The 16,770-nt window shown below is 36.1% G+C and overlaps 1 protein-coding gene across 1 annotated transcript in view; it reads right to left on the bottom strand.

Moving 5' to 3' along the window:
• Positions 1 to 4,901: 4,901 nt before the first annotated feature.
• The window catches only part of APOB (apolipoprotein B), a 34,418-nt gene continuing 22,549 nt past the window's right edge, over positions 4,902 to 16,770 (bottom strand). The window contains exons 26-29 of the mRNA XM_072407486.1: positions 8,746 to 16,182; positions 8,351 to 8,465; positions 7,416 to 7,599; positions 4,902 to 6,958 (exon numbers count right to left, since the gene is read on the bottom strand). Of these exons, the coding sequence (XP_072263587.1) occupies positions 5,147 to 6,958; positions 7,416 to 7,599; positions 8,351 to 8,465; positions 8,746 to 16,182 (9,548 nt within the window). The 3' untranslated portion in view covers positions 4,902 to 5,146. The remainder of the gene's footprint in view (positions 6,959 to 7,415; positions 7,600 to 8,350; positions 8,466 to 8,745; positions 16,183 to 16,770) is intronic.

Below are 16,770 nucleotides of genomic sequence, written 5' to 3'. Positions count from 1 at the left end.
TAAATGCTACAGTACAGTTATATTACATGTTTCACTATTTTTATTTTTTTTTCACAGGATTTTTGTGTTTTTTTTATTTAAAGTTTATTAATAAATTTATGAAATATTGGACATATTTCGATGAGTTATGCCTAAGAATTATATGCCTGCAATGTAAAATTAATTTCCATGCAAAAAAATGTAAAGCTTTTTGCGTGGAAATACGGACAGAATTAGAATTCTAGGGGGGTTACTACTAATCGTAAGTATTATTATTACATTTAAAATATTACAAATATTTTATTATTACTTTATACTTGGTGCCCATTATTTTGTAATACAGCTTTGAAGATTCATTAATAATATAACATTTATTTGTAAATATTTCTTATTACATGTGCATCTATTTATATTACCTTGGTCTTTATTATTGATAATGTAATAGAAAAAAAAATCAAAATAAGGCTGCAGTCAAAACAGCTAAAAACATCTTAATACGTCATTTTCTGTACTTTTTTTAACTTTATTTATTAAGAATTTTGTTTAATTAGGTTTTTCCACTATTCTACATGACACTCTCAGACATGACCACTCCCCAGACTCTCACCGTTTCTAGCAAAAATAAAAAATGTGGACATTTCTGAGGACCCCCTTGAACAAGTTAAAATTCACGAGGTTATTTTAAAGGATGAGCCAGCAAACCCTGAAAGTCTTAAGGGTCTATTTCTAAATGTTTGCTCCTAAGATTCACCTTTTACTCAAAATGTGCAAAGTTTTGAATTGCATTATATAGGGAAAATGTATACGTTGTGAGTTACACATTTTGTAGTTGAATCCAGTGTGCAAAATGTGAAAATGATAGCTAAACATTGGATGACGTTTGAAAACACTTTTTCAGATAGACCCCTTTGTAATTAAGTCTGAGACTTCCTTGCATTTCAGCTATATAATTAGCTCCATAGCAAAAACTATTTGAAATTGTGTAACACACACACTCAAAATGAAGAACACTTTGCAATATACCAAGGCTGTGAATGTTACTTGAGTCAGCTAATAAAAAAAGTACATTTATAGTTTGTATACAGTTGTTTCTATATTGCTAAGTAACCTGCAAACATGTTTTATTTGTCTAGGAACATAACTGCCTGATGGAACATATGCCACAATTTTAGTGAATAATAGCTTGTTTTTTGGGGTTGAGCAATCATTCCACCAACCACAGAATATTATTTAACATCTAAAGACACGACAACCTTTTTGTTGATACTAGTATACAGTATTGGTGAATCATGTTGACTTTTTTTCTTTTTCTTTTTTTTTATGAAAAAGAGTTTAAGTGCCTCGTCCAAGTTCAGATTTAAAGTTTATCTTGTTGATCATATTTTCCCATTCTGCCAAAAATGCAACTTTATTTATTTTTTTTTAAAACTAAGACGTTCATAAAAATTAAGAACACAATATCCTCTGTTATATTGTTCTCTCGGGCATCCAGTGACCTTCGTGCTGAAGTTGTCTTCCATTGTGGTGGTCTTGCGTATCGTTAAAAGTGACATTAACAGATGATTAAGCACAACTGTTTTGCGATAGTATCGCTGCTTTATATAAACAGGAAGAAAAGTCAACATGACAACTTAATCTTTATTGAAATTATACTTTGATCTCTAGGTATTAAACACCTGTTGGTAGAATTAGATTACATTTTGGAGTTTATATAGAAGGTCTCATACTGATTAACTGGAATACAGAAATTTGTTGGAAGGTCCTTGATTTTTTAAGTGCTTTTTATAATCCTTCCATGTTATTTCTTCTATATTACTTTCATTAAAAAATAAGATTTTAGATCTTTTAGATCGCTAACTGTTGCTGGGTATGTGGTTGGTGAGAGTGAATGAAATAATGTGTATGGAAGATCTTACATAGTATGCATGGTGATAAAGACATAATTCTGAATACAGAGTCTTTTCTGTTGCAGTTTTTGGACTCCCTGGAATTTGTATATTACTTGCACCCTGCTTTCTGAGAAACTTCCACCCCCTTCCTTTTTTTGAATTAGCTATATGTAAAGACTGAGTCAGCCTAGGCATTGACTAAGCCTTCAGGCCCAGCATCAATGTGATTCCGATGTAGCCATTCGTAGGATGTATTTTCCCTGACTCAAGATTGTGATCTTTCAAGTGACATTTGTTGTATAATAATTTTGCTTTTTTACCTAAATGTTATATTTATTTTGTATTTCTGTGACCGTGCTATTTATATTTTTATATTTAAACAAAAGAACTTAAAACTAAAACACATGGACGTGTAGTCTCCAATATTACTTACAACTCATATTCCCTGTTTCTGACTATGCCTTGATCTGACTGTGTCCTTGTGTGGAGTAAGCCATCTTGGTTGAGCGAGAACTTTGCCTACTCATCATAGAACTGCTTCCATGATGACTGTGAGGAATGAGTTGTTGAGGAATTATCAAGAAAAGGAAGGAGAGTTGCAGAAAGTCCAGATCCACATCATTTAATAAACACAAATAGGTCTTCAAGTACAAATTTCCCTCCAGCAAGGAGAACCGTGAGCACCACAGTGCTGACATCATCAAATATCACTCCAAATTTCACTTGACAGCATTGCCTTAGCTGTATATCTGTAGCATGTGATCATAACGTTTAAGGAACCCAAGTGCTATTATTTAGGAGGAATATGGATTTTTTTGTAGGGTACTGCTTTGGCATATTTAACATTAATATAATACAGTCCTAATTTTAGGTCCACTTTAAGCTGCATGGTGGCCTTATCTGTTTATGCAGCTGCTAGTCACCAGCATCTAACATACTGCTCAGCTTTCTCGATAAAAAAGGGGTCTTGAGAGCAGCTACTGACAAAAACAAAGTCCCACATGTAATATTTGGTCAATATAAGGCTACAGAAAGCTGTTAGAAAATGTAAAAAGGGTATAAGGGAGGGTTGAGGACATCAAGCAGTTGGTAGAGAGAGACTGGATGAGTGCATCAGAAAACAACCATAGAGATGTTTATGAGGTCGCTGGAAAACATACATTTTTCTGGTCTTTTAAGATATCATTGCCTTTACACTTATTCTCCATATATAGAAAAATAATGACAGCACAGTCCAGCAATATATGTAATAAAGAAATATGCATAACATGTCTTTTGATTAGCATTGGAAAAAAGTCCTGTTATCTGACCCCCATATCACTTCTATTGCTTGACCCTCACTTGTCCTTTTCTGCCCTAGTGTGGCAGAATAGATAGTACATGCAAAGGACCCCTGTAAAAGTATCTTTTGGGCCACTATCCAGTTATTATGGGGACAGTTATATTAGTTTATTATGGGGACAGTTGGATATCTCCAGTAGCTCCTGGATGCAGCAGTATACATATTATTCATGTGCAAAACATTGCAAAGCTTCTTTACAGTTGATGATCCACAATCTTTCTAGCTACCACCATCTCATTCATGAAGGAAAATGTAATACATTTGTATTGCTGCCTACAAGAGCAAGAGAAGGAACAACAGTTCTGTTGGGAGTCATAAGGATCCATACCTACTGGGGCCGGTAACATAAAAAGTGTCACACTGTATCTTTCCTCTGTTGGTTTTGGACATTAGTCATCCTTATCCATCCTTGCTTACTTTTATTGCTTTTCATTTCGCCTTTTCTTTTGCCACGTAATTGTTTGTACATTTTTTATATCACGGCTGCCTGTTTATTCCATCTACCTCTTCTCAATTTCCCTTTCATTACCATTATTCTGTTCCATTCTGCCACATGTGTTATCTCAAGCAGTCTAAGTAGTGCTTCCAATTTTTATTTTAAACTACTGAACATTTCCTTTATATATTGTGGAGATGATGAGAAGAATTCAAAATCCTTTACCAAAGGATAACAGGCAGGGCTGACATCAATCATTTTAAATTTCAGTCCACCAAATCCTGTGTGTTGTTAGCTCACAACAGGAAGAGGTGATTGTAAATCTGGTAGATCAACAGGTACTTTTCTGTACTTGCAGAATTATCAAGGGGATAAAATATGAGAAATATGCATGTATTGCTATTTGCTTTCTTTTTTCATGACTCTCATACAGTAAGGTCTTATGGGTGACTTTTGAGTCAGGTAAATTGGTTAACAACACAATTCCACTCCCTAAGCAGACAGGAATAATGTATACAGAGCTGGTGCTACCATTAGGCACATATGGAGTGCACCTACAGGCAGAAGAGAGAAAGGGCTTGCTTTCCTTTGTATTGTTCTGCATATGGGTCACACATTTTTTCGTATTAAAGCCTTTACATCTAAGCTTGTCTGAAAACTGTCACAACATGGTAATTGGTAATGCAGGTAGGAACCAATATATATATTATCTTGTGTAAAAGTGGTGATCCTTGCAGATGGCATTTGCAAAGAGTGTGTGCCGATAGGCTATAGTAATGGAAATCTTGCAATGAGCATTTATGACAATCAAAATTAAAGATAATTTATATTGATAGTTCTGCAAATATTACATTTACAAGTCTCTGGGTAGCTATGCTCATTTCTCAGTTTTATCAATGAAAGGGCGATGGTTGTTTTACAGACTGGACTTCAAACTTGTCTCCCTCTGCTCATCTCAATTACATGGTGGATTAATGGGATTAGTCATTTACACAATAAAGATAAGTTTTTTGTGCTATTTTTGCAAAGAAAACATACATTGACAATGGTATTTAGAATCAACAGATAGTTTGTATATTTCTTGTCCTGAAAAATAAAAACTAACTAAGCCACTAAAGTCTGGTAAGCTGCAATATACTACATTTTCTCTCTTGGGTTGAGGTACACTTTGAAATTTAATATTATGGTTCTAGTCTTACACCTAATAACAATAATCACACTTATTTTACTGTAAATAAAAGTCATTGAAGGCAAATGTTAGGATACATTTTAATGTTGATTACTTTTCATCTAAATAAAGAAAGATAGCTAAAAAGGTAAAGTAATGCCAGCTTATAACAAAGATGTTTTATTGGTTCAACTTAAAGAAATAAACACTTTTTTTTTCTTTTTTCATTTAAAGAAATGACAATACCTTCAATATGTAATATAAACGGATTGTTATTATTTTTCCCAAAGTAAAAACCTTAAAGTTTAGCTACTACAGTACATAATATCTGTTCAGTTTTTCTTCCAATTACGAATATTTTCTATGATCTGCTGTGCTGTTAGTTTTCCATCTTCTAGTTGTTTCTCAATAAAGCGTTGTAGTTCTTCCCATGTCTTTGAGCTTTTGTCGATGCCGTCAAGGACCATAGAACGTGCAATTTCCATTCTCTTAGTTATGATGTCACTTCTCACCTGGGGAACTTCATCAAAGGATTTCCAGTCAAAGGGATGGGGTACATCTAGCTTGATTTCTCCTTTACGTGTAGAAAGGTATGATTTTATTCCCTCGCTGGCAGAATTCTGCAAATTTTGCAACATCTGTGTGATGAACTCTATGAGTGCATTGCATTTTTGGATGGTCTGCTCGATAAGGTTATTGGCTTCGGCAAGGAAATTCTGGTAAGAGCTGAGAAGTTGATTATAAGCTTCTTGAAGTTTAGCATTTAGGATTTGTGAATGATCAGCAGCAGCTTTCCTGGCAGTGTTTGACCACTCACTAACTGTCTCCTCTACCTTTAATGCAAATTCTCTAACCTGCCTCTGTCCTTTGTTTTCTGCATTGGTTGCTAGAACCCTGGCTTGCTCATAGTATTCCTTCAAAAACTCTTTCATTTTTTCTGTATATTCTGAGACATTTACTCCATATTTTGATGGAAGTTCTTTTAGTGAATCTATAATGAGTTTAAAGAACTGAATGACTTTATCTTCCAGTTCGTAATATTTTACAGACCACCCTATGATATTTGGATCTAAATACTCTTCTCGCAAGGCCTTGGCATAGATTAGAAGCTGTTTTAGTTTTTCTGAAAGTTCTTCATACAGATTCTGGCAAACAGTTACCAGTTGACCAGTTCCCTTTTTGATTTTATCAGCAAGGTCATTGATATACTGCACGTATTTGGAGTTCACTGCATCATTGTACATCTGTTGAGTTTGTCGTTTCATATCCTGGAAGTTTCTAGACCTAAGGGCTTCAATTATTTTTTCTGATTTCTGTGACAGATCCTGAATCACATTCTTAAGCTGCTGCAAATTTTTCTCAAGGCTGAAGTTTTGGAGATCATTAAAAATCTTTTTAGTAACCTGTTGAAGTGCTTTCATAAAATCTTTTACAACTGCGACAACTTGTTTGCCCTCAATAACTGTGTCTGTACCGGGGATTTTGAAGTTGGTGTTACTAATTCTTTGAATTAAATTATCGAGAAGCTGCTGTATCTTCTGTATGTATTCTTCAATTTTTGATGTTGCCCATTTCATAGCCATGTTGAACTGTTCTTCTCCAGTGTATTTAGTGGTCTGTCCAGGTAATTGAAATCTGGTGTTCTTTAAAAATGCAATAGAGGCATCAATAATATCTCTCATTGTGTTTTGGTAGTTTCTTATAACGACAATTGATTTTTCATAGAGTTGAGCTCCAAGCTCACCATCACTCATTAGGTATGACATGTCTGGTGGCTGTTGGTACAATTGTTGTGCTTTGTACATAACATCGGCATATTTGCCGCTGGCATCTCTGGCTGCTGAACGAAGCTGATATTCCATCTTGTCAATTTGATCGGCTGCAGATCGGTATGCTGAGGAAACCTTGGACTGGAGGCGTTCTTTCATAAGTAGACTAGCATGTTTCATGTCCATTCCCAAGTGCTCCTTGTGGTATTTATTGACGCAGTTGTAGACAGCATCAGACATCTTGGGCAGTCTCTCCTTCAGACCATCAAGAACATCTTGAGCAGCTTCCTCTCGCCAGTTCAGTTTGTTCTGAATCCTATCTGGGTTCTTTAGGGATATCTCATTTTTCAAAATTAATGTGTCCTTTCCAGATGCCTATAAGACAGTAATAACAAATAATAATAATATGTAAAAAAATTTTTACTATCCTATATACCAAAATGACCAACTCTTTCAGTGCAGTGATTAATGTGGTAAACTGTAGGCCTAGTTTACCTAGACTTGTTGCCTTGGAATTAGAAATCACCTTCTGTTCTAAAATACACTAAACTTACAATGTATTTATAATGATAATTGATAACTGTAATAATAAAAATTAATTAAAAATTAAAGTTCAAGAATTAAAAAAAAAATTAAAGTTCAGAATTTTGAATTTATATATATATATATTTTTTAAAGTTGTTTAATTCCTTTTCAATTGAACAGTTGAATATTAGTAAAACCTCTGATACCAGAAATAATTAAGTTTTAATTAATTAACTTATTATGATTTATATTTCCAGCTTTGACTGGACCTACATATATAGTAGCTTTCACTATATATTTTACCTACCAAAGAACGGCTGTAGAGCTTTATTTTGATTGTCTTTGAGTCCTTTTCCAGTTCAAGTCCCAGAGTTCCACATGATGGAGAATATATAGATGAGGAAAGACCATTTTCATCATGCCGGCACTTCATCTGTATGTTGGTGAATGTTGGGCTTGTGATGTCTACTTCAAAATTGTGGCTTTGCATCCTTTTTGAAACAAAAAAGAAAGTTACGTAAAACTCTGCACTTTACATTATGAATGTTCAATAAAAAGAACATAGACTCTATGGCCTGATTTATTAAAGCTCTCCAAGGCTGGAGAGGATACAATTTCAGCAGTGAATCTGGGTGATGATTGATGAAAAAGTAATTTGCCATTTGTTAGCGAATGTTTTCAATCCTTGGACCAGATCCATTCCAGGTTTGTTGGATCACCCAGCTTCACTGATGAAAGTGTATGCTCTCCAGCCTTGGAGAGCTTTAATAAATCAGGCCCTATGTGTATGATACTTAAATTGTTATGCAAATGTAGGTGGATCATTTATGTTGTGAGCTTGTTTTGAATTAAAAATACCCAACAAAAGCCAAGGTATGTGGCTATATATCAATGTCAGAGCTATACTGCTTATCTTTAGACCCCATTCTTCTAACCAGCTCTATTACTAGAAGACTAAAGGAGTTTTAGCTGTTCTAGTCTCCAAGAGTTCATTCACGTAACTTAGTTGACTATGTGCAAGCACCAATCAAGTGTTTTTTATTTTACATTTCCTTGCATGTAATTGTTTTACATGGAGGAGGAGGACACCTCGGTTGTTGGTTTATACAATCTGATCAGATCACCTTCCTCCTCTAACATATTGCTAATTAGTAACCACCCACCTCCCCTGTAGGCTTTATATAATATGTGGACAACATGAGCGAATAGGCCAGTCTATTAATAAATAAGAAGTTTGGTTACCTTAGTCCATTGAAAACGGCTTGCTCCTTCCAAACAGCACTAAGGTCTACATGAGCAAGACTTCCCTGTCCAACAACATTCACAGTTCTTCCAGTTAAAGAACTTGCCAATGAAGCTGTAGAAAAAAAAAAAAAGACGAAACAATAAATAACTGAATTTGAGTGTTTAATATTCTGATAACAATCCATGCAAGATCTGTTTAATGACCATTTAGTATTATAGAACAGCACAGTGCCATGTTACTTAAATTTTTTGTTATGTAAATGAAATTCTATGGCACATGCATGTATATTTTTTTTATATTTTGCTCATTTGTATTTATCCTCAACAATTACATTTTCTTTCACTTCATAAAACTATTTGATAATAGTATACTGAGAAACAAAGAAACTCACCATCTAGGTCAAACTCGAGAAATCGTAGTGTTGAACTGCTGGTGGCATCAATAGAACCAACAAGACCTTCTGCGTTGTTTTCCACTTTGTTTGTCCATGTGAGATTGTATACTGGGGTTGCAAGCTGGACGGATCCAGACAGGGCCCCAAATGCTGGGATGTAAATTCCAGCCGGCATTTTCAGATTAACTGGTGGCATCACAACTCTCTGCTCTGGGATTTCAATAGTTGGTAGGTCAATATCTGCTATCTTGTTAAACAAGCTGTTGAAATCTAAGTTGTAGAAAGTTTTAGGAAGGGTATATTTTGGTACAGTGACTTGATATTGTGGCATAGAGAGCTCAACGTAGGATAATTTAGAATCTTCGCCAGCTGTGTATTGCACGTTGATGGGGACTGAAGGGAACTGGACCTCTGGAAGTATTGAAGGCAGACTGGCATCTTTTGGTAGATTAAATCCAGGGAAGGTCATTGTATAGCTGTTACCTAGCCTTTCAGGTGAAAGAGGGTAGAAAAATCCATTGCTGCTTTTTGTGTAAATTAGTGATGTAGATGCATTCAAGTATTGCTTCTTGTCAGGACTTGTTGTAATATCAAGTCTTAAGACATCCCACAAACTTCTTTCATACACTGGAAGAATGATTGACTGTAGGAAATTTACATGACCTTGCAGGGAACCACCAACCTCCACTCTTGCATCGGTTTGGTCATTAGATAGCTTCAGGTCATGAGCAGCAATAAGGGACTCTAGAATTCCATGACCTTTCAGACTAAATTCCTGTTTCTCCGTATTAAGGGTAAGCGAAATGCCTTGGTTTAATGATGCAGCTTCAATAAATGAGTTGGGTTGCTCAATCTGAACTTGAATGTCTGCTAGCATGCTCCAAAGAGCCAACTCTAGAGTTGCTTTGCTGTTTTGTTTTCCCTTTGATGTAAAAAGTGGGGTGACCCTGAAATAGTTTTCTCCTTTATGTTCCCAAAGAGCAAATACACGGCTTGTAGATGCTTCAACAGCTAGACTCTCTGTCAAGTCAATGTTTCCAATGCTGTCTGCTCTAGATTGGGACACAAGTCTCACAGATGACCTGAGGCCGTTGGAGTTCAGGTAGGTGTTTACATCATTGGTGAACATTCCATTAAATGCCTGTCCAGACAAAATAATTCCACTTATATCTCCGCTTGTCTGAGATTCCAGTGAAAAGTAAGATGTAAGTCCTTCAAGATTTAAGGAGTGGTCAAGCTTCCCTTTAGCTGAGTTTCCAAATAATGCATCATTAAGATCATATGTGAGGGTAATTTTGGATGAAACAGTGGGCTTTGTCTTTGTGTTGCCATTAAGTTCTTGTTTGAAATTGCTCTTTATCAGGCTTGTGTCCATTTTTGCATTTGTGATGACAGATGCTTCTATGTTTTTCTTTCCAAATGTTATGGAACTTTCATGTTTTCCCTCAGCAAAGACGGATTTTACAGCTAGCCCTGTAGCCAGTTTTAGCCCTCTCTTCCTGGTAAGTGTTGTAGTACCTTCTACATTAAATTGAAGACTGTCAATCACAGAGGTGGAGGCCACGCTTACACGGGCAGAAATGTCAGATTGATTATATATTCCAGCACTTGTGGTGAGTGAAATCACATTGGATTTGAAGAAAAATTCATAGGTAAGGTTACCCATAGCTGGAATTAAAATACTGTTCTGATCAGTTGGTAATTTTATTTTTGGAAGTGACAGTCTGCGTAAGGAATTTGGAACATGTAAAACAGGCATTTCAAGTGAGGGTAGAACTAACTTGTAGGTTGGGAAAGAGAATCCAATTACTGGAACCACAAAACTTGGGGTGTTAACTTCTTTAGGAACAACATATCCAAAAGCTGGAAGCTCAGCGGAGAAAGAAGACACTTGAATATTGACTAGTGGAATGGTGTATCCTGGAATCCTAAAGGTTCTGGGAGTTTTGTTTACCTGGTTGTCTACCTTATACTTGTCAAACTTCGACTTAGCTTGGTTATAGGAATCCATCAAGTAATTTAAAGTTTTGTCTCGCCCACTTTCAAATCTTTTGTTGAGGCTCTTCATATTTGTATTAATTGAATCAAAGAATGTATCTAAGGGCAGAGGAATTGCAAACATGTCCTTGTTCTTTTGGTATTGAAACTTTATACTTAGATCAAAATTCTGCCTAGTTGATGTCAACAAATTGTTCAGACCGGTTCTTTCCCACAAAGAGAAATCTTTTACTTGTGGTGTTTTAAGTGAGGTATATGGGATGGGAATCTCTGGAATAGAGACTGGGTTTGTTAAAAAGTCAAGTACAGCTTCTCCATCCATTGACAAAGCAATTCCAATATTTTCTTCATTATTACCTAGTAAAATATTATGAGCGATCTTGTATTGGTTAAATCTTCCACTGACCTCCCATTGTACTTGCTGAACATTAGGGTTTAGGGTAAAGTCATAGTTGTTCTTGAAGTCAATTTTGCCAGTGAGCTTCAGAGGGAAACTAACTTTAAGATTACCATTGTTATAGGTAGACAGTTTTATTTCAAATGCTTTTGCTAAAAAGGCAAAGTTGTTACTTACTGTGCCAGTTGCTCTGCCTGCTAACTCTGAGTTATGGTTTGCCTCCAATTCAACTTTCATCTCATTAACCTGTGCTCTTCCTTTAACTGTCACAATGCTGTTTCCAATGCTAGGTGCATCTGCCTTTGATGTGATTTCAAGTGATACAAAATTTAGGAAAACTGAGTCATAATTAAGACTTTGATCTAATTTTAGATATTTGTCATTGATCTTGTTGGTTCCCAAAATCTCAATTTTGCCACCTTTCAGGTTGAACTTTAGATCTGCTTGATGGTTACCTTCATCTGAGAAAGAATTGGAAGCCCATTTCCAGTTTCCTTTACCAGAAGATATTAGGGTGATGCGTCCAATGTCCACAGTTGTGTCCATATCGTTTTGAAGGTCAAGCTGACTTGTAAAGCCAAGTTCTGGAATATTGAACCTATGGGAATATTTAGTTGTAATATCTGCTGTGATTCTCTTTTGTATTTTCATGATAACTGAATTCTGCAACTCCGCTGAATTTTTCTCAGTTCTTAGATTTGCATTGGTTTGGATCTTTGTCTGAATGACATTTGACATGAAGGTGATCTCACTAAAGTGATTTAATTTTACATTGCGATGGGACAACAACACAGTTTCTTTGAAGATCAACTGTTCCAGCATAGGAGCAGAAATTCGAGCATCAGCATCAAAAGTGAAAGCCAAAGCCTCAATCATTGATGTAGCTTCTGTTGTTAGTGATGCAATGATTTCGGGTGACTTTTCAGAAACAGTAGCATTCTTGACCTCAGCTAAAGTTGCCATGCTGAAAAATGGTGAGTTTACTCTAAATGAGCCAGAAAGCTTGCCAAATGTGGGGATAGAGACAGTGTGTGGGATCTTTGGAAGTTGGAATTCAGGGATTTGTATGTCAGGGAACTGAAAGTTTTCCAGATTTAGTTTAGGGATCTTGTAGTCAGGAAGTTGCATATTAGGAATATAGATTTCTGGAATGGAAAATTCAGGAAGCCCCATGTCACTCATCTTTAGATCTCTCAAGAAAACTTCTGGAGATGGCACGGAAAAGTCACTTGAAATTATCTGATCAATTAATCGAACAACCTTCTGTTTAATTTCATTCAGATCGATAACAAATGATGATACTTTGTAGGTGTTCAATATAGTGAACTCTGGAGTAACATATCTTGTTGGAATTTCTATATCTCTTAGCTTTCTAAAATTGATCTCCACAGACTGGATTTCCAGATCAGTGAAGGGTACAGTAAAGATAGGTGTTCTAAATGTTGCTTCCCTAAGGGCCCGGAGGCTAACCTCAAATTCAGGAATGCGTATAAATCCTAAGTTAATTTGAGGTACAACAAATCCTTCCTCTACAAAAAATTTTATGTTGTCTGACCATTCTTTAATATTGTTCTCTTCAGCAAATTTGGTAATCTTAACAGCTGCAAGGTTCCATTGCTCTGTTACAAACATTAGGAAGCGCCTGTAGGCCTGGCTCAGCTGTTGTAAATGCTTTTTGCATTCTTCTTGTATGTTCATTGAATAGATTCTGTCTCTGACATCTTCAAGATGTTCAATTGTTCTGGTCTTCCACTCATTTAGTACTGTGGACTTCATGATATCTTCATACCACTGCATGATAGCAGCAAGTCTGGTGTCTCTTACTTGTTGAAAATATTCGGTTACCACTGCTCTTACATTATTCAGGTATTGTCGTAGGGCTTCTGCCTTCTGGGGCAGTTCCAGGGCCTTCATTTTGTCATTTAGCTTTCCTGTTGTTTCCTTGATCCACATGTTAACATCGTCCACAAACTTGTTGTAATTGAAAGACCGCATCTTCTTTATTGCAATGTCAAGGTAGTAGTTGATGTCTTCAATGAGCTTCTTAAAGTCATAGTCTCTCACTTGCTGGACTGTAGAATCGACAAAAGTAAGAACTTTTTTGTAATGGAGTCTGATATCGATGTTATTAAGCATATCTGTTAGCTTTTTTATTGTCTCTTTAATTTTCTGTTGGTTGAGGAATTCAACAAACTTTTCCAGAAGTATTTCAGCTTTCTTGTCAAGTTCATAATCGACCACAAAGTCTTGAAGTTTGTCAACAACAGCATTTATTTTCTCGCCGATTTCAAATTCCTCTAATTGTGTGGCAATAAGATTTTTAATGTGTTCAATAACGACTTTGAGCTTCTCCATTGGCAAAGAGTTTCTTATCGCTTCCATATATGAGGATACATCAATGCTTTGCAGGGATTTTTTTACATTTTGTGCTATTTGTTCAAAATCAATTCTCTGAACATAAACTTGGATTTGCTGTAAAAGTTTTTGAAGCTTAGCTCTAATTTGATATTGGTCATCTACATTCTGAATCCAGGCAGCCATGCTTTGTCCTAAATCATTGATATTGAATGATTCCAGTTGGTTACGTATGTTCTGGACGATTTCAAAGATCTGCTCTCGAACTCTGTATTCAGACTCTAAAGCCTTTAGTTTCTCAACACATCTTTGTATAAACAACTCAACAGATCTTCTAAGCTGCTCAAAGTCATAATTCTCCCTGATGTATCTGTCTATTTCATTCAGAAAGACCTGTAGGCGGTACTGAACTTTTTCAAAATATTCCTCAACTGCAGTTTGCACTTCCTGAGCAGTAAGTTTATATTCTTTGGTTAAAGCTTGTAGTTTCTCCTTTGCTACTCTAACCTTCTCTTCTACATTTAAGTTTTCAACATAGTCTGTTACTTTCTGCACTGTTGAGTCCAAAGCCCTTCTGTATCTCTGTACATATTGGTCAATATTCACTTCCTTCAATGAATTTTGCAAAGCTTGTAAAGCATCAATGATTACAGTTCTTATCTTCTCAAAATACAAGGACATGTTCTCGATAAAAGGCAAACTAATGACATGCATGTCTTTATTCTTGTCATACTTTATGAATCCAGAAATGCTGAACTCTTGAGGACTGTTTACAGTGTCTCTTAGGTTTAATGCATCGATCGGATTGAACCGGGCAAATGGTAGTCGGATTTCTTTGTCTAGGATGGAGAGGTCTGCTAGAGCCTGACTATTAATCTCAACTCCAATGCCATCAGGGTTGTTGTATGCACTAAGGTCTTGATTGTATTTATTTTGGTTCACGCTGCTTTTCAGTTTCAGAGAACTTAACTGCTCTGCTGGAGTGAACAACAGGTTGATCTTGTAGTCTAGAAGAGTTGTGTGTGTGTTTCCTGTACTCAGTGAATGGCTAGTGGATCCTCTGTAATCATTGACTAAGTTGAAGGAAAGAGGCTCTGCTTTTAAAATGAATTTGCTGTAAAGCTGTCCTGATTGTTCTCCAAAAATAAGCAGTCTTCCGTCTCCATTGGTTTGAGAATCGATGGTTATTGTGAATGGCTCTACAACAGATCGGATCCTGTTACTGAAGCGCATAGATTTTGCTTCACAGTTTGTGTTGCTGCTAAGTGAAGCTGAGAGACCGGCAATATCAAGAGTGAATCTATGAGTGTGAGCTGCTCCTTGTATATTTGCAACGGTGTCTGTGTTGATGTTTGCAGCCAGGTTGCCAACTGAGAATCCATAAGAATGCTTTATTTCATCCTTGTTAAATGCTCCCCTGACATTCCCATTGATATTAAACTTGAAAAATTCAAGTTGAAGCTGGCCTCTGTTGGTAAATTCCAAGGCACCATATTGTAGCTCGTTATTCAGTGAAGATGTCATAGTGTAGGGCTGTATCTGGAAGTCAAATCTATGCTTGTGGAACTTGTCAGAGTTTAAGGAATTTTCAAACTTAGAGGTAAACTGTAAGGTAGACCCAGCAATGTTCAGATCATTACTATTTTCCAGTTTCATCTCATTATATGAGCCCATTAGGTTGTTCGAGAATTTCAGTCCTTCACGGCTAACCCTGAAGTTAAGCAGATGCTTGCTGTCTAAACCAAAAATTGTTGCTTGATAAACACTACCCAAAGACAGTTCCATCATGGCAACTTTTCCATCAACAGAAATCTTTGCGCTGTTTTCTCTGTATCTGCCATTTGCCATCATTTTCATCACTGCTCCTGAAGATCCAATACCAGCATTGAACTCATTCTCCAGCATTAGGGGGCTAAAATTGACACTGGTTGTTGCACTAGTAGACAGACCATCTTGGCTAAGCTTCAAAGTAGCTTTGTGTGCTGCTCGGCTTTGTTGATTATTAAGGGTCACATCAGCATTTAGTTCTAGACCAAGAGAATTCAGGGAGCCAGTTAGAAGAGTGTAGAACCTGTTACGCTTGTAGTTGGCCTGACATTCAGAGCGCATGGCAGCCCTCTGTTTTGAAATAGTGAGCTCAAGCTTGTTTAGCCCAACCAGATTGTAGTAATTTCCATTTGTATCGGACTTCAAAGTCAGCTGTTTGTTCCTGTAATCTAAAGACATAACGTTAACTAAAGCTCCATCAAGCAATTCAGTGGTTGAAGTCAATGTCATTGCTTCTGTCAAGATTATTCCAGATATCTTGTTGGTTGCTTTCAAGAAAGAGGAGTCAAACTGGAAATTGGAATCAGCTTTAGCCTGGAAATTTTCAGTGTTAAGTGTAGTGATAAGTCTTAAGTCACTATTGGCAAACAAGTATGGTATAGCAAATCGCTCATTAGCTTCAATCTCTGTTGTCAGTACGTTATTTGCTGTTGAGGACTTGGCTGAAAGAGCTCCAGAAGTATCTAATCCCAGGACGCTTCTAGCCTGATATGTATAGGATCCTTTAAAGATCTGGTTACTCTTAAAATTGTACTGCTCGCTTAATCTCATGCTTGATTCAAGCAGGGTATGACTTAAAGATCCTTCATAGGACAGACTTAATGTTTTCTTGGGATCATATGTTGCCACCCCAGAACCTAAAACAAAGCAGATAAAATAAGTGTATGGATACATTTTGTATTCTAGAGGGAATCATAATGTTGTGTACAATAACATTACTATTACTATATTGACTAAAATGATTAAGTATTTTTCCTGCAACCATATTTAATACAAATATTTTTATCATCACATGCTTGATGCTAGTATCTGTTAATTATGTTGTGACATGGTGGTTAACACACATGATAAGCAAAGAGACCTCTAGCATGGAAAAAACTATTTATTTTTTATTTTTTTTATTTTTTAATTATTTTTTTTATTATTTTACTACTTATTTTTTAACATCTTATTGTTGTAAGACTATGTGAAAAGATGTTTTTAAGACTGTTACTACTTATTTTCATTTTTCCACTAAAATTTTATAAGTGATAGGACCTAAAAGTTGGAGCTATCACATTACATTCTCCCTACTTAGCTCCTATGAGATAGACCCTAACTCTAAGGCTATTTTAGCTATACCACAACCTGAAAGTTTAGGTTTTACTTGCAATCACACGTCCGGGTGAAATTGCTATCATGGAACAGAGATTAATATACAACAGTATCAAACTGAGGAAGCAAGT

This window comes from Pyxicephalus adspersus, chromosome 4 (genome assembly GCF_032062135.1).
Source record: "Pyxicephalus adspersus chromosome 4, UCB_Pads_2.0, whole genome shotgun sequence".
Taxonomy (NCBI): Eukaryota; Metazoa; Chordata; class Amphibia; order Anura; family Pyxicephalidae; genus Pyxicephalus; species Pyxicephalus adspersus.
This window is presented reverse-complemented; position numbering and strand designations above follow the sequence as displayed.